The 18823-nt window shown below is 34.4% G+C and overlaps 1 protein-coding gene across 4 annotated transcripts in view; it reads left to right on the top strand.

The window, feature by feature from the left end:
- POT1 (protection of telomeres 1) overlaps positions 1–16398 on the top strand; it is an 81708-nt gene extending 65310 nt beyond the window's left edge. For 2 of the 4 annotated variants that reach the window (XM_082846792.1, XM_082846795.1), the window contains 6 exons: positions 66–271; positions 3401–3536; positions 6861–6949; positions 8756–8847; positions 10401–10506; positions 12269–13739. In XM_082846792.1, the coding sequence (XP_082702918.1) occupies positions 66–271; positions 3401–3536; positions 6861–6949; positions 8756–8847; positions 10401–10506; positions 12269–12381 (742 nt within the window). In that variant the 3' untranslated portion in view covers positions 12382–13739. Of the gene's footprint in view, positions 1–65; positions 272–3400; positions 3537–6860; positions 6950–8755; positions 8848–10400; positions 10507–12268; positions 13740–15987 lie in introns of those variants that run through there. The other 2 variants (XM_082846794.1, XM_082846793.1) reach the window with 2 other exon arrangements.
- Positions 16399–18823: the final 2425 nt, after the last annotated feature.

The raw sequence follows: 18823 nt of genomic DNA, 5'->3' as shown, positions 1-18823 counted from the left end.
GTTAAATTTGAATTTCCAAGCTTATACCAATTGTTTTTGTATTATTTCATTGTCAATGATTTTAGGCAAGAAGTTCCACATGAGGGTGATTTGGATATAATTTTGCAAGAGGGTGCAACCAAAACCCCAGATAGCAAACTACAAAATACATCATTATATGATTCAAATATCTGGACCACTAAAGATCAAGGAGAACGAAAAGTAGCTGTTCATTTTGTGAAAAATAATGGTATTCTCCCACTTTCAAATGACTGTCTAATTTTGATAGAAGGTATGATATTTAAGTTGCTGTTCTATTAGAATATAGCTTTTGCTTATGTGTTTCTCTGATTGATTATTGTTAAGTATATTTTAGGGGCAACCTGGGACATGTAAAGTCAAAATACTGTTAATTTAAATTTCAAATAATGTAATATATATAGCAACTAGATTCAAATACATACATATACACATATATATGTAAATTTATCTGAATGACATTTTGAAATTACACATTAAACTCAAGTGTTTGCATTTGTCCATCTTGTTGGATTCCTACATGTCATCTTAATGAGACCCAAGGTGACTGCTGAGCTGAATAATAATCAAGAAGCTGCTTGTTATGTATAGTTGCTGTTATCTTGGCCTCTGGATGTCACTCTTGTTTCATAAAAATAGAATGAAAGTCATCTACTGATAGTTAAATCAAGTAACGATAACCTGACATATTTTAAGAGAATGAAACTTTGAGTCAAATTTAATTCTGCATTTCTTTTATACTTTTGTCTTATTTTTATCTAATATTTATCTAATAATCCATAATAAAAGGGGACCATCATCTTTAATTTGCATTAGAGAAATCTTTCATTTTGTGAATGAACTGATCTTTCTTACAATGGATTATGATCATTTTTATTCCTGGCATTTTTCTGTTTATAAAAGTAACACATAATCATTTTAGAAAATAATGTATATATGTGAATACACATGTATATAAACATTGATATTATTTTTATGAACATCACTTGTTTTAATACATTTATAGCATACCAGAAACTAATTAATTTAATCATCACAACAATCCTGTGAAGTTGGTACTATTATAAGCTGTTTTTTATACATGAGAAAACTGAACCACAGAGGAGATAAATGTCTTCCCTAGTAGTGGGTGGTGAAACTGAATTGCTTCCAGTTTTTTACATAGCAACTCTGTGATGAACTTTATCTCCCGTCTGAAGTGTATTTGGGCACAAGGAATTAAGTGAATGTTGCCCAATTACTTTCTAGTAAAGTTATCATAATGTGCACATGCTTTAGCAGCATGTGAGATTATCTGTTCACCTACCCTCCTCCTAATATACTAGCTTTAAAAAATTTGGCCATTTTGATGAGTGAGATGTGACATTTTATTCCATTAGCAGTATTTTAATCTGTACCAGGAGATAGATGTAAAAACAGAAGGACAAAGACACACACACACATACATATGGAGTAAATCTATTTATATGGCCTAAAAATAAAATAAAGCTGTGATCCCATCAGGCTTTATTAGAACTGTCCTTGTAGGGCCAGCTCAGAGGATGTCAAGTATGCCTTCGGCTCCTTCTGTGCTTTGCTGCCTCCCACAGAATTCTGTGCTGAAGCCATGTTGGCCTTGACGGTCCAAAGGAAGCTTGAATAAAGAAGTCCCCTTAGTTCCTGATCCTATCTTTAAAATTACCAGTCAACCCTCAAGCTTTCAGTCTCACCTCCTATCGCAGGTCCCATCCCACCCTCTAGCCATATTGAACTGGTGATAATTCCTAAACCTAGTATATTCCTCTGGGCCTCTTTGCCATTCTGTCACTGTTCTGAGAAATTCTGCTCTAATACGTCTTCAGAAGTAAACTCAATAATTCCCTTTATTCAGCAATTCATATAAAATATTTAACAAACACCTACATGCATCAAGTACTTTTCTGATTTATCAGGCAGATTTGAGTGGTTCTTACTGCATGCTGTATGAACTTCTAGTAGAGCACTTCTTATATTATATTTGTCTTTTATCTGTTTGTAGATTTGTTTATTTATTAGAATGTAAATTCCCCAAGGTCAGAATACATGTTCTTTTAATCTATGTATCTTCAGCACCTAGAGTAGTAAACCTGGCATGTAACTGGCTCTCAGTAAATATTTATTGAATGTATAAGTACATCCAAAGTAGTAACAGTTTACCTTACAGAGCCTTTTGAAAAAGTCAAATGGAAGTGTTTGTGAAAGCACTTTAAAAGGGTTTCATCAAAATGTAAGCTATTTTTATTTTATCATATTTCTGAGTATTGTAACTCTAAGCATAGGCTAAGATCTAACTGTAGGATGACACAGCAAACCTGTGGTTTCCAGCTATCACAGAGCTGAGGGAAGAGGTATGGGAGCTGGGCAAGTTAAAATGCCATGAAACTTGCTGTTCTTATAAGATTTATCCACTTTTTTTGAATAAACACTCCTTGGATTGTTGCAAGCCTTTGGTTAATTTCTAGAGTTCTGAAAAAGTTGAATTTGACAATTTTTGCCAGTTGTTTTTGCTATTATGGAGAAGTGTATTTTTGGACGTCCTTACTCTGCTATGCCAGAAATGCTTCCTCCTCACAATTGAATTTTAACATTACAAATTTTACACAAATTTTAGGAAATACTCAGAAGTATTTTTATAAATCATATTCTCTTTCCCTGGAGAGGAGGAATTATCAATCTAAGTGAAAAATACACCAGAAAAGGTACCGGGGGGTTTGAGTAATCAGAGATAATGCTGCCTTTTAATAATTGTGCACCGTTGAGCACACTCTTTCTTCTCAGCCAACATGATGGTTTTAATACCCACCCTGTCGTAGCATTAGGGTAAGTAAGTGTGATGGTTTCCATAGGAAAAATGAATAAACACTCTACAGGAATTCCTATTACATAAACTGTTTGCATCTATATTTAAATTCAGTGTTAAACTGAAAAGATTTATTTCAAACTCAAGACCAAAGTTGTCTAGACATTAGTAGTATATAGCAAATTTAATAATGGGAATCCTGTCATATTTTGACTCTCAACTTCATTCTTTTTAGATCATTTGAACCAAAGTATTCCTGGCATAAAGAGCAATTTGTATAAATTTTAAAAGTTCATATTTCACAAACCTTATATTTTGCTCAAATCTCAGCATTTTTGCTCAGTGTTTTCTTTAATCAATGAATAGGATCCTAAGCTTACAAATTATTATTTTTAACAATAAATGTATAAGTGCATTAAATCTCTTAAATTCATGGTATTTGTTGTCTTTTTCTGTCAATCCCTTTAGTCCTTTACTGTTGATCATGTGTTACTTAATAAGTACCCCAGTTTGCTTACTTTATATTTGTACTACTTGAAGGGTTTATTTGTTCTCTTTTAATAGGAGGTACACTTAATGAAATCTGCAAACTCTCAAACAAGTTTCATAGTGTAATTCCTGTGAGATCTGGCCATGAAGACCTGGAAGTCCTTGACCTTGCAGCACCATTCCTTATACAAGGAAAAATACATCACTATGGGTATGTCTTCAATAATGGGAATTTTTAATTTTATTTATTACTTTATTCCACTTGTTACTATATATTCAGTGGATACTTATTTAGTACCAATTTATAGGTACTAGATTTTTTGGCATGTATCTATTCTTTGGATACCATATATATTGAGTGCCTACAGTATGCTAAGTTTAAGGCTGTCCCAAAGGCTAATATTCATTTGCTTTCTTTCATAACAATTTAGATATTAGTTACAGAGAAAGTTCAAAGCTGTATCCTAGTAAAAGTTAAGTGATTGAATTCCAGAATTTTTGTGCCACAAAGTTATAAATGAGTTGCCACTGAGAAACTGGAAGATATCAGAATACATTAGGAGCTACAAACAGATGTCTAGGTTTGGAAGGAGGCAATATAGATAGAATCTCTGTTTCCACTTGATGAAACAAGCACCCTGGAAGTGCTCTGCTTTGAGAAACCTTGGATTATAGAATATTTTCTGCTTTATTGGAAAATACCAAATTGTTTTTCTGATGATTGTAACATTTTATGGTCCAGTCAGCAGTGTGTAAAAATTTGTTTACCCCGGGTTAGCTCTTGGTGTTAGTCTAACTTGTAATTTTGTTAGACTGCTGAGCATCAAATAGTATCTATGTTGTTTTTGTTTGCATTTCCTAGATGACTGGGGAGTTTAAACAAGTCTCATGTTTATTGGCTATTTAGGTTTTCTCTTCTGTGAATTCCATATTCACATTTTTCTATTCAATTACGGTCTCTGTTTTGGTTCTTGTGTGTGTGTTTAGATGATTGTAAAAATTCTTTCTATATGAGAGATACTAAACATTTGTCAGTTATGTGCATTTCATCAAACTTCTAGTCCTGTACTTTTTAACTCTATGCTTCCTTATGTTTTACAGATTTTTAAAATATTAATATAGTCATATTTGCCAAAATGTTTGACAAGACAAAGTTTTTGCAAAACTTTACTTAGATTTCTGGATCTGATGCTTTTTTAATGGAACAGAAACTAATGCTTCAGTTTCTTACTAGTTACACATCTTTTAAGGATTTCTGTTTCTTCTTGCATCTATTTTATTAATGAAAGTTTTCTAGAGAAGTATTTCATTTATCTTTTAAATTTAAATTTATTGAGATAAAATAATTCATAGTACTTTCTGATGATTTTTAAATCTCCTCTTCATCTGTTCTTGAATCCACTTCATATTATTTGCTCCTTTTTTTCCCTTGGACTTTTTTGCCAAAGCAACTAGCTTTTGTTTTTGTTGATGCTCTCTATTTTTTTTATTATTGTTCTTAACTTTATTTTCTTCCTTTACTTTCTATAGGTTTCCTTGGTATTCTTTTTTGTAATGTTTTTAATTGAATGTTTACCTCACTTAATTCATTATTTTTAATATGTTTTTAAATATTTGTATTTAAGTCTGTAATATACCTCCTGAGAAAATAGCCATAGCTTTAACCGAAGATTTGATATGTAGTGTTTTTCTTGTCACTTCTCAATGTTTCGCAATTCCTATTATGATTTCTTTGGCCCATGAATTATTTCACTGTGTATTTTAAATTTTTCCACACACTCATTTTAGGTGCTATGTTTTTGTTTGTATTTTAGTTAGATTACTTTTTAACCAAGTAGCGTGATGCATTTCATAATGATTCTTTGAGATTTGTTTAGTTTCGCTTTATCCTAGAATGTGTTTCTTCATAATTTGTACATATTACATAGATTTTAAAAAGAATGTGTATTCTTTAACAGTTGTGTTTAGTGTTTAATAATGTTTAGTTATGTCCATTAGACAAGCTTGTTAATCGTATCCAAAACTTATCTTTCCTTTGTAACTTTATCTGTCTAATCACTTCTTAGAGACTGTGCTTAACGTCCTCTGTGATTGTAGGTTTGTGACCTATTATTCTGTCAATGTGTGCTTTATATGTTTTGAGTCCTTTTTGCTTGCTCACTCAGGTTCGGTATTTCATCTTCTGGTGAATTCATTGTACTGTATAGCCTTATGTAATGACTTCATCTTTAATCGTGATTTTTTGCTGTAAGGTTTATTTTTTTCTCGTTTTCTTATTACTATATCAGAGTTTTTTTGGTTGGTAATTGCATGGTGTATCTTATTCTCATCCCATTGCTTTTATGTTTCTTTGTTGTTATATTTTAGTAGGTCTCATAAATAAATACTTATCAGTAGGTTTTAGTTGTTTTTTAATAGATGAGTTTAAAATATGTTAACTACTGAAACATTTAGGTTTTATTTCTATACTGTATTTCTTGTTGTTTTCCACTTATCATACTATTATTGTTTCTCTTCCCACCCCTTTTTTTGTTATTACTTTATTTTTTTTTCCAGTCTTCTATTGGATTAATTTATAAAAATGTTCTCATTTTTCTCCTTTTTCCTCTTTTATTACTTCGGAAGTAATGAATTCTCTAATTTATGCTTATTACTCTTAATTTTTAATTTGTATACTTGCTTTATCAATGTCTAACGTTTAATATCACAGCCTTTTTTTTTTAAGAAACTAATACTCGTCATTCAATTACCTTTTTCTGTTAAAGAAAAAACTTCTATGTATTTAAAGAATGGAAGGGGATAACATTTAATATAGTTACCCTCTGTTTTCCCCCAGATTGCAAATGAAAAGGAATCTGCATGAACTTTTTGAATGTTGATTTTTATATTTTTATCCAAGCATATTTTCTCATCAACATCTCCTAAACATTATTACATATAGTAAAAACTAAATTGCTTATACTTAAAATGTTTGTAAGTAAAGCAAAATACCTATACTAGATAATATGCAATTTTAGTGTATTATGTAATTTTAGATTGATTTGTATACAAAGGATAACTATAGTACTAGGCATCATAAACTGTGATCCTCTAAATATGTGCTAGTACTGACTTCCTTAGAATAATTTTCTCCTGTTGCTATATTTATAAAATTAAGACCTTGGCTATTCCATATTGTGCACAGAGCCATAAAATGAAAGAGTCCTTAGAGTTTGTCTCTTTAGACTTTTTGTTTTACCAGATAAGGAAATTAGCCAAATTAATTAACAATCTGCACCTGGAACCTCTCTCATTGTCAACTTAGAGTTGTTTATTCTGAACTGTACTATCTTTTTAGTTTGCTTCTATTGTAAGAAGCTTATTTTTTTTAGTAATTCTGTTTGTAATATGCACATTACAATACAGGAAGTGCAGTGCTCTTTTGTTTAATAATATACTTTTTAAACTGCATGCTTGAATGACAGAAATGTTATAATAATTAAATGAGTTGTAATAATTACTTATAATAAATCATTTTTTTCTTTTATTAATTTAGATGTAAACAGTGTTCTAGTTTGAGACCAATACAGAATCTGAATTCCCTGGTTGATAAAACATCATGGATTCCTTCTTCTGTGGCAGAAGGTAAGCTAAGTTTCTGTGTCCTGTCATTGTAACTGTCTTTGTATAACGTGATCTCACTGAGAATATTTCAGTATTTGTGGATATTGTAAAACCAGAGCAAAGGCTGAACTAAAGTTTAATTGTCCTTAAGTATAACCATTCACAGTGGTCATAATAAAAGTATAAATGTTTAAAATAATTGAAAACTTACTTTCAAGCATCTGCCAATGTTTTTCAATTATTACATTTTAATAATTTAGTAATCATAAATACAACTTGTGAATAATCTCTCCAGTTTATAGTATCTTGGGATTGAAAAGAGTTGTAGAGATAGCTATTACAACTTTTTACCCAATACAAGTCTTTAGCTGGAGCAACAAGAATCTTTTTATATCACGTTATTAACTGTGGTCATCCAGCCTTGGCTTAAAACTCTTCAGTGACTGGGGACTCATCACATTGCAAGGTAACATATCTTACTTTTTAGGTGCAGTACTTAACAGTGAGGCAAAATCTGCTTACCTGTAATTTTAACATGGGCCACATTCTGTGTACTAGAATTAAAGTACATCTGTTCCCTCTTCTATAAAGTCAACAAACTGTACATTTGAAGATAATCTGTCAAGTTTTCATTGAGTCTTTATTTCTCCAAGCAGGTACCCTCACTTCCTTTGGTACTTTCCCACATTCCTTACTATGTTATTTCTCCTCTTCAGTAAACATTCCATTTTACTAATGCTCTTCTCAAAGTTTGGTCCTCAAAGCTAGAAATAGAGCTGCAGGTGTTGGCCAATTCAGAATATGAAGAAAACCTTTATTTACCTAAGACTGGATACTGCTCCTACTTGCCTGAAAATTTTATTCTGTAGATATTTATTTGTATACTTGGTTTTGTTTCCTTTCTCTTTTAATCCAGCTATATAATACTGCTAACTAATATTTTGTTTGTGGTCCAGTGAAATTCCAGGTTACTTTTGCATGAGCTTCTTACTATGTGCTTCAGGCTTGGTCTCCTCATCCTGTACTAAATGTAGTTTTTTGTTTGCTTATATGGTCCCTCGGGGTAGGTTTTATGTTCATCCTTCTTGGTTTTAGCTCACAGTTTATGCCTATCGAGAACTTCTGAATCTTAAAAATCAATTCCTCTGTATTAGCAATTTCTCTCATGTCTGTATGCCCTAATTTATTTGTTTTAGTTGCTCCCTTTATTACTGAATATGGATTCCACAAATGGAAGACAATATTCCATTATATAAGCATATTGAATGTCTTCCATTTCCAGACACAAAGTAAGATGTTCATTTTAACCTGTAAATTTTCCTGATTTAGCATCTCTTTAATTTCTTCCTTTTTCCTCATCTTACCAAATTATGAAATCTCAGGTTCTCACATCATTCAACCAGATGATATCTCTTAAAAAATAATCGATCCCTATGCTTAAAATACAAAGGAGAGAGACATGTTAAAAAAATCCTAACTATCGAACTGTATGCTTTTCTGAATTGCCTTTCATGAATTGGTTTTTATGTTTTTTATCAAGATCAACTCATTTTAAAGATAATGCTGTATTGATATTTAATTTAAAAAAGATACTATTGCTCATGAGTCATTATCCCTATACAGGTGTAGTGTAATGTTCCAAAATTACCCTTCTAAAATTAGCTTAATATATTGGTATTAGAGAACAGAAAGGGATAAGTTTTTTTAATCTCTTGAGTTATTTTAGTAAACAAGACTAACAGGTATCTAATATCATAAAACAATTTTTTCTTTACTTTGATTAAGGCATAGGAGATTCATATGGTTTCAACTTTTTTCCTTCATTAGTACTGGGTATTGTACCTCTCCAACATGTGTTTGTGATGACATTTACTCTTGACGATGGAACAGGAGTACTGGAAGCTTACCTCATGGATTCTGTAAGTAATAGAGGTAGTGAAGATACTTCTAATTAAAAAATAGTACTTTTTAAAATTTTAATATATTTATTCATGCATACTTTGTTACTGAGGAGATTTAAGGCAACTCTGAAAAATAAATAAAAGACAAGCACATAAATCTTAAATTGTCTATGTATTTATCTCTCTTTTGATTTGACACTGTAAATCTTAATATGTGAATAATGAAAAATTGAGGAAGTTCTATTCCAGGAGCCAAAGGCAGAGGTATGGCCACCCCCTCAGGCATTATCTATTAGCATTTCACTGGGCTTTTTAAGCCTCCACATTTCGTATTAGAGAGAATGAAATTACTCTGTTAGGGAGATAGTTATGTGTGAAGCTAGGTAGCTGTCCACAAGACCACCTTCATTTCTGACAGTACCATGTTTGGAGGTTCCCAAGACCACCCTTACTTCTGTCACCAGTTGAAAGTTCAGAGGTCCCCAAGAGCACCCTTAGTTTTGATAATTTGCTAGAAGGACTCACAGAACTTATTGAAAGCTATTATGCTCACTGTTAACAATTTCTTACAGCTAAAGGATATAGGTTAAAATCCTCAAGGGAAGAGGTGCATAGGGCAGAGTCCAGGAAAGTTTCTAACATGGAGCTTCCGTTTGTTCTCTTCCCATGGAGTAGTGGACAGTGTTACTTTCCTGGAAATGATATGTAACAGTACTCGTGAGGTATTGCCAACCAGGGAAGTGCAACTGAGCCTTAGTGTCCAGAGTTTTTTTTGGAGCTTCATCATGTAGTCATGGTTGGCTGCCCATGTGACTGATCTCAATCTTCAGCCCCTCCAGTGGTCAAGTTAAAACCACATGCTCCAAACTGCCCACCCTAAATCACAATGTTAGAGTGACCCAGGGTCTCCAGGCGAAAAAGAATACTCCTATGAGGCATGACATTCCAAGGGCTTAGATTACCTCTCAGAAACCGAGGGCAAAAGCCAATGAGGTTAAATTTTTTACTACACACATTGGAAAAAATCTGGGTTAAGGTTGAGGACAGTTTTTCTCCTGCCTAAATAAATTATTTATCCATTTATTAAATAAGTATTTAATGAGCACTTACTGTATGCCAAGTGCTACTCTTTGTGATGGGGATATAGCAATGAGTGAAACAAGCAAACTCCTTTCCCTCCTGGAACTTATAAATAGGAGAGGAGAAAAAAAAATTAAATAAATATATACTATATATTAAACTCTTTTAAACTTAACACTTAGACATTGTAGGTGCTCAATACATATGCTATCAAGAGAATAGTAAGCCTCACTGTATTCTAATCATTCTTATCATTAAGTCAGAGTGGTTTAACTTGATTTTATATATATGTATCATAGCTGTTTTTAGATTAAAGTAGTAAATCAGATTTTAGAGTTTAGACTAGCACTCTAGTTTATGAATTCTACGTTATTGATATGGTGAAATAGTCGAGATTATTTTAATTAGATAATATTCAAATAATTTTGTATTGATTATAGCTTCTGAAGAAGATAAAGATCATTTCCTTGTGTCTTCATATTTTTCTTAAGGAAAAATTTTTCCAGATTCCAGCATCAGAAGTCCTAATCAAAGATGGCCTTCAGCAAATTATGGATATGATCATGGATATGTTTTGTCCTCCAGGATTAAAAATTGGTAGGCAGTAATATTTAACAATCCATTCATTCTTTTCCTTGAAATAATACCTAGCATATGGCTAAGCTATGGACTTTTAGAGGTATTAAAAACTTTGAAATCTGAATCCAAATAAATTACTAAGTGATTGTTTATACTGTATGATCTACCTACTGATGAAGATAGTGGCAGGGATAAAATAGGTATGAATCATAATTCCTGAAATGAAAAAAGTTTTTTAAAATAGTTTGAAATATTGATATAATAAGGGAGAGGCAATTTTGATCACAAGCACATTTGATATGATGCTTATGCATACAAACAGTTGAAATTAAACCAACAAGGATGAAATTTTGACAGGAAACATTTCCTATAACAAACTCATTTAGCCTGTTTAATTCATTGATAAATTGTCTATTCAATATTAACTAGTTTCAGATTTTACAAGTTTTTATTTTACTAAATATTTTTGTCAGCTTTAGTTGTTTTCTGTGTAACATTTGATTCATCAACCAGTCTTCAGGTCAAATTGTATTGATTACACCTACTGCCACTGATTTTTCCTTTTGTGGCCATTATTTCTCTTTGCATTGAAACTTGCAGATCTAAGTCATTTTAAGATAACTTGACTTCTAACAATTTTTCATCAGTAACAAATTTTACCACCTGCAGATCTAGCTGTTGTCAGTTTAACGTTTATAGGTTATTTTAAGTCAGGTTTTATTTTCCCCTGGTCAGTCTTTGCATTTTATAACAATTCCAAAAAGATAGTTTTTGTACATCCATAACTAAGTCTAACTTACATACTTTTATATGATGTCAGCTTTTATTTTTGTTGGCTGCTTGGATTCTTTTGGATAAATTTCTGCAAATAAAACTGCCATATCGGGGCTTCCCTGGTGGCGCAGTGGTTGAGAGTCCGCCTGCCGATGCAGCAAACACGAGTTCGTGCCCTGGTCCGGGAGGATCCCACATGCCGCAGAGCGGCTGGGCCCGTGAGCCATGGCCGCTGAACCTGTGTGTCCGGAGCCTGTGCTCCGCAGCGGGAGAGGCCACAACAGTGAAAGGCCCGCGTACCGCAAAAAAAAAAAAAAAAACTGCCATATGAAAAAGCATAGGCCTGATAGGCTTTTGCTACATACGGCCAGATTGCTTTTCAAGAGCATTTTACCTGTTTATGGTTCTACCAGCAGTGTAGGAGAGTGCCTGTCTTGCTTGACCCTTGCCAATAGTGAGGACTATATTAAATGTCTTTCAAATTCAAACTTCAAGAAATGTTAACAGACTGTTCGAGAAGTTATAAACAGATTTACTGTGGTCATGACCAAAGCTTGGCTGCCAACATTGCCTGGACACAACACCTGGTACCTGACGGGAATTTCAACTAGACAGATATAAGGGCGACCTGGTTTCTTTGCAGTCAACCAAGAAAAACAAAACAGGCAGATCAGTAAGTGATAAGCAGAAAAAAAAGAATAAAAGTTGGGAATGACGTAGATTACTACCTTTGCTATCAAATATTTTGAAAAACCCCACATTTAATGACTTTTTCCTGTTGTTGGGGAAAAATTCAAATTAGTCAGAATTGCTACAAAACAATAACATGAATCCAGTGTGTATTTGGAAGAGCAGATAATGGTAAATGTGGTGAGTGTATTTATTTACTTTTCAAGCTAAATTAAATATGTTGATTTTACTAGCTAAGCATTATGCTTAGATACATATTTCAGAGTTATCTGTTTAGTTTTGATGGTTAAATAGCATTTCTTTTTTTGATTTGTAGATGCATATCCATGGTTGGAATGCTTCATCAAGTCATATAATGTCACAAGTGGAGCAGAGCAGCAAATTTGCTATCAGATTTTTGACACCACAGTTGCAGAAGATCTTATCTAATTTTGACATTCAACTTACCATAGGTAAAATGCTATAATTTTGGAAGACATTACTATTTTCTATGCGATTGCTATAAAAGACATAAGAGATTTTAGCTCTGTAGTTTTCCATTTTAACCAGTATTTAAAAATTTTTTGACAGATAGGCATTGTGTTATCTTAATGCCCTCTTATAAGTTAAAAATGTTCCTGTTGCTCAAAATATTCAGTATGATGGCTGTGAAGGATATAAAAGAGAGACATCGAATAAATAAGGACTGTGTTTTCATTTACTCTTTACTCTCCTCCTTTCGGAGAAGCTATTTTGTTACCCTACCCTAGAAGTCACTCTCCCTATTGGTTTTTCCATGTATCAGCCACTGATTTCTCTGCCATCCATCATGCCTGGTTGAGCTGCTTTTTCTGCCCTGATTTTTATATCAGCAATTTGGATGATTTTAGCATGTATATGGGATTAGGAAATGTCCTTACCTTAAATCTTCCACTCTTACTGAGCACAAGGATTTGATCTGTTTTGTTTTCATGCAAAGGGATCTGCTTGAACAAGTACTCCTTGAAGAAGTGCTTGTCTGAGTGGGCTACAGTGTGCTTGAAAAGAGTGATTTGCTTTAAGTGGAAGTAGCAGAATTGCTTTCTTTGGGTGCTGACTTTGACCAATTGAGGATAAATCCATTTTTTCAGACCTGAATTATGTGCTTTGATTGCTTGTTTCTCTACATGATATTAGAAGTGATTCCATTCCTCCTCAACCTAATCAAGTGGTCAGATCTGCAATGTTAGTGACTTAGGTATGTTACCCTTTTTGTTAGGGTCTTATGTAAAATATACTTAAATTTCAGGTTGAACATTGAATGAGAAATTAACTCAGTATGATAGTCTGCTTTTTACCTGATGATATTTGTCAAATTTAAAATCATGAATATTCAGTTTTATACAAATGCTTCTGTATATTTATATATATGTAAAGATATATGTATGTTATTTCCTGAAGACTGAGAGATACAGATCTGCCTAGTTCAATATTAGTGAAGAATAAATAAATGTACACATTTCAACTGTTTCGTTTATTTGCCCTATGTTGAGCTGAGGCATGATTTGAGGTGAAGAATCAAAGCAAGTGTGTCAATATAGCAGATATTTAGGACTGTCTACACACCAGGTACAATACTAAGTAAGCCCTTAACATGTATTTTAGTTTCAAAACAACCCATCATCCTGATAAGAAAACTAAGGTTTCACTGATAAGCTGACTTGACCAAATGCATACAATTATTAAATGCCAGTCAGCACTTGAATTCAGGTAGTCTCTGCTCAGGGGCTGCACTGTTAGCCACTTCAGGCCTCTGGAGCAAAAGCTGGTACGGGGTTTTCTGCAAGTGAATTCTCCCTTAAATATCTGAAGTAATATCACAGATAGAACCAAAAGGCTTTTCACACCTTACTGGCCAAAAAGATTGAATATCTGATTTTCTCTGCTCACAATAATTCTAAATTCAAATTCCTGAGTATATTAGCACATCTCCAGACCTAACTACCCATCTGCCCCATCGCTGAATTATCAGCTTGTTCAAGACAATGAAAGAGACTGATGCTGCTGTTTTGGAGATGTACACTCTTGGTTCAAAACATATTCAAGGAAAAACTTTTAAGAAATGTTTTAAGAAAATTTTGGTATTGGTGGTATGCTAGGGACACAAAAGTGAGAGAGGCATTTTCATTTCACTTCCTTCGGGAAGCACCCAGTCTAGGAGAGTGAGGGTCAGAGGTGCAGGGAGTGCCACACGTGTCAGCCTGTGCTGTCTGCCAGTAAATAAAGTAAAACTATGAATTTTCACGATTTCTCTTTACCTTTTGTTTTGTTTAGTAAACCCCTACATTGTCATCATTTTTGTTTTTAACTTTTCAGTTTTGAACAAGAAGCGTTTGTCAGCCCCTAGTGTTTATCCAGTGGTGATGTATGTGCCTTACCCTAATCGGGAACCCAAGTGTAAGGGGAGTTCCATTTCTGTAGCAACAACTAGATGATAGTTCATCGTGCCCAATTTTGAGCCCTGTCCCCTTTGTAGTCTGTGAATATTGGTAGAATCTTCCTGTCCGATTTTAAATTGCACAAATTTAAGAATGTAGTATGCGTACAGCTTCTTCCTCAGTCTCCAGTCTCCGCAGCATCCGTCGTTTCAGACACTACTGGATTCTCTTGAGGCCCCCATGCTGTTCTGTATGAGGAAGAGAGCGCATGTCTTAGAAAATCTGAGGCAGCCGATTCCTCTTTATCTAGATGTGATAATGAAAAGTGCTCACAGGCTCTTTCTGTGGCCACCTCATACTGCTTTATTTGAGGGAACTACACCTGCCGGGAAGGAGTGCATCATTCCCCATTTCGTTTTACCCTGGTCATGTTGCACATTGGGTGTTGTTTCTAAATAAATAGAGAAAGGCCGGTGTTGATGGAACAGAAGGAGCTGAATACATCGTTGACTACCTGGGAAAGCAGTCTCCACACAATACTGGCTGCCCGGTTTTCAAATCTGTAGATCCTGTACCCAAGCTACTTGCACACACAGGAATGGGCCAAAATCTTTCTCCTGCCTGTTCCCCAGCTGACTGTTCTTTTGTTTCTGAAGTCAAAGCATGCATTTGTCACTAATTGTGACTCTCAATCCAGCCAATCTCTTCTATACTCTGTGGAAGCTTTCATTGGTATCTGGGGAAAATGCTACATTCTTCTGATTATTTTCAGTATTTTGAATTTTGACCATGCATTTCATCAAGTTTTGTTTTCATCTAGAATTTTTGTTTAATGAAAGTGATATGTACTTGTAAGAATTTGAAACAGCATAAAGTATATAAGGTTGAACTAATTCGTGCTTTAACTAGTACCCCAGAGGAAACCACTTTTAACAATTTGGTGTATAATTTTCCAGACTGTTTTCCCGGAGAACATGTAAGTATGTGTATATATACATTTTTTTAAATAGCATTATGCTATGAATATATTTTGCAACTTGCCTCTGTCACTTCGTAGAGTGGATTTTGGTTTTTTATGTCAGTACACATAGAGAAACTTGTTTGTAATCATTCAGCATAAGTCACTTTTTAGTGGGGAATTCTCCTATCATTTCATTTTCTATTTTTGTAGTGGTTTGGGGTCTAAGTGTTCTTCTTATGCCAATTTTGGAATTTCATATTTTTATAGAATGTATTCTGTTGTTGACTTTATTACCTTATAGTTATTCATAATATTATTTTTATTACCCAGTTTGTATTTTATCTGGTGTATTTTCCCTTTAAATAAATCTGGAGCCCCTGGGACCTGGTTTCACTATATCTCCTGGAGTTTTTCAAGTGATCGGAATCTTGAAAGTCTGTCCAGACTTCCTAATACAGGTTAGGACGCTGCTGTGACATAGCTGTCTTGAAATATTCTTTTATGCTTTAAAGAACTCATTGTGAAAAGAATTATGTTAATATAAAAAAGGAAAACGCCTCCTGTAGTGCTTTTCATTAGGAAATTCAGGTTCTATGAACGATACGATGAGTCACACTCAAGTTCTAGAACATCATTTTAGGTGAAATAAAAAAACTTCTTCCTCTGCTGGTCCCTCAGTGTCTCCGGATAGTGGCAAAGCCTCCCACCCACTCTAGAAAGAGGGGAACTAGACAGCTTGTAAAATCTGGGCAGAGTGATCTTTCTTCTCTTCCCTCGGGTACTTGGAAATAGTATCGGAACTCACCAGCATGCTCAGGTATGTGAGATCATATCTTTTGGCAGTCAGGAAATGAATCAGTAGCCCTGTGTATTATTTTTCCCTGCAGCGTTGTGATTTAAGCTGTTAGAAAGTTTGAGATCACTTAGGCTTTCAAAGCGATGATCATCTTACATGGAGATTAATGGCCCTTCCATTCAGGGCTGCATTTGACGGGTAGAGAACTATTAGGCATCAATTACAATGATAAGGATAATGCATCAGTGTCCTGATGCTCCCTCAGATGTGCTGATTGGTGCAACGTGGATAGTTCAGAGACGCCTCTGCTATTTTTAGACCATAACAACATCCTGATGAATGTCTATTTTTTTCCCCTTGAAATCTAGGCCACAAAGTCACATTTGTATTTATGTGCATGTGTGTGTGCGCGCGTTTGTTCTCTGCTTTGAGTTCACTTTGCAGGGCACTATGTTGGAATTTACCTGACAACCTCGTCCACAACTGCCAAAGAAAGACATTTGCAACTTGTGTGAAAGTTTCTTTTATTTCATCTATTCACAATACTTTGAAGATGTGGAGCATGTGTTTATTGAAGCCTTATCTCTATTAATAAAATATTCCATCAAATATTGTTGCAGTTTCTAAACAGGTACCTTTTCATATACAACCCTGAAGCCCTGGTATATACCTTTATTTTTTTTTTTCCTGTACCTTCAGAATCATTTTTCCCTTCTGTGAAATATGAACTCCCAGATAAAAGCCGATTTGTCTTTACATATAACTCTATTCCTCAGCAGATTTTTGTCCTCCCTTAGAGGGCAAAGTCCTTCTAGATCTTCTCTTGCCAAGTTTAGCTACCTCATAAATGATTTTCTGTCCCAAGCTGCCGTTAGAGTTCATAGGAAAGGTAACATTTAAAAATCACAGTTGTTGAAGTCAGATGAAAATATTGCTTGTGATAGATAGGCATGGTTGTGGTTTTATGGGGTTGGATAGGAAGTCCTATGTGCTTATTCCCCATTAGATGGGGTTCTCGAATGATAAACTTGCCCTTAAATTTTGGAATCATTAACAAATATTTCTGCACAATGATCAAAGCTTAAATGGAGGTTAAGATAAAGAATACAGAGTACAGAATAGGCACTTAAAAGTCAGCTCATACATTCATTTATAATTCATACTGTGTCTATCCAGAAAGAGTTGGATGTGGTTTATAATAAAAGACAGACATGGGACACAACCTTTAGAATTAGGGCAAGAAGACAGGAGCTAAATAAAGAGAAGAGCAATTCCTAACCTATGGGCTACTACAGGTTTTGAACAATACTTCTACATGAAGATGCAACAGGTTACGTAGTTCTTATTAAATAACAAGAATGATGTTATTAGATACAAACCTTTTATTAGTCTCAATTTTAAGACAAGGTGGATTTTTAAAAATGTGAAACAACAAGTTTTGAATTAATAGTACTTGAAACTTGATCCAAAATGGTGAGAGAGGTAAGCTCTGCAAATGGAAGAAATAAAGCAGGGAATTTCCCATTGGCTATCCACCTTTTGGCTTTTATATGAGGCACTTTTTTTGGTTTGTTTTGTTATTTGTGATTAAAGTGTTTCAAATACCTATGCATATTCAAGAATTATTAGAAGCATTAATGAATTACCACAGGAGAAAAAAAATCAATTCCCTTCAGATGCAAATATCACTGAGAAAATGAGCTCTTTTTACCTTTTTCTTTTCTAGTTGCAGGTAATGAAATAAAAGAGATGTCTTGTATTCAATGTTTCATGTCAGGAAGAATATGGGTTTTAATGAATCTCAGTCCTTAGGAAGATAATATGCTCCAGTATTTCACCTTCAGTGGTCCAGGGAAGGTATTGCTTTAGTCATAAGTAAAACAAGCTTCACACTGGTGCCCAACTGGGAATTTGCTGGGAGAGTATTTTATCTACACCAGAGTTACTAAGCGCTAACTGCCCAAACATGAGATCTACTCATCTTGATTCCTCTCTTTCATTAACAGCCCACAGCCAATCCACTTGAAAAATCATCATAGATCGCTCTTTAAAGTTCATCCAGAGTCTGACTACTACTTAGCACCTCCTCTGCTACCATGCTGGCCATGCAACCATCTTCTGCCTTGACTACAGCCATATCTCCCCAACTGGCCTTTCTGCTTCCACAATTTCTGCACATGGAATATTCTGCATACAGCAGCCGGACTGATTGATTGAAACGTAAGGCCAATACCATCATTTCCCAGTGCTCTCTAATGTCACCCAGTGAGCTTACCATGGCCTTCACCACCCAACGCGAGCCATTTCCTTGCTACCTCTCTGACATATTTTACTATTACATTTTTCTTCCCACTCCTCTCCACTGGTCCCCTTGTTTGCGTACCAGGCAGTCTCTCCCTTCATGGACTTTGTAACTTGATGTTGTTACTTTAGTCTGGACATTGTTGAACTCTTCCAGGTTCCTTGTTTCCCACCTCCCCCCACCTCGCCCCCCGATCCTCTGTAACATATAAGGTTAGGCCTTCCCAACCTTATGGGAAGGCCTCCCCTGATCATGTAAAGACCACTCTACCCCATCATGCTTCATTCCCCACCCCTGACTTAATTTTCTCTATTGCACTTATCCATCTGACATCGTTTTACTGTTTCATACTGTTTCGCTTTCCTAAAGAAAAATGAGCTCCTTAGAAACAGGGAGTTTTATTTGTTCACTGCTAT

This window comes from Leucopleurus acutus (genome assembly GCF_964270905.1).
Source record: "Leucopleurus acutus genome assembly, chromosome: 9".
Taxonomy (NCBI): domain Eukaryota; kingdom Metazoa; phylum Chordata; class Mammalia; order Artiodactyla; family Delphinidae; genus Leucopleurus; species Leucopleurus acutus.
Note: the sequence above shows the minus strand (reverse complement) of the source record. Positions and strands in the feature narration are given on the sequence as shown.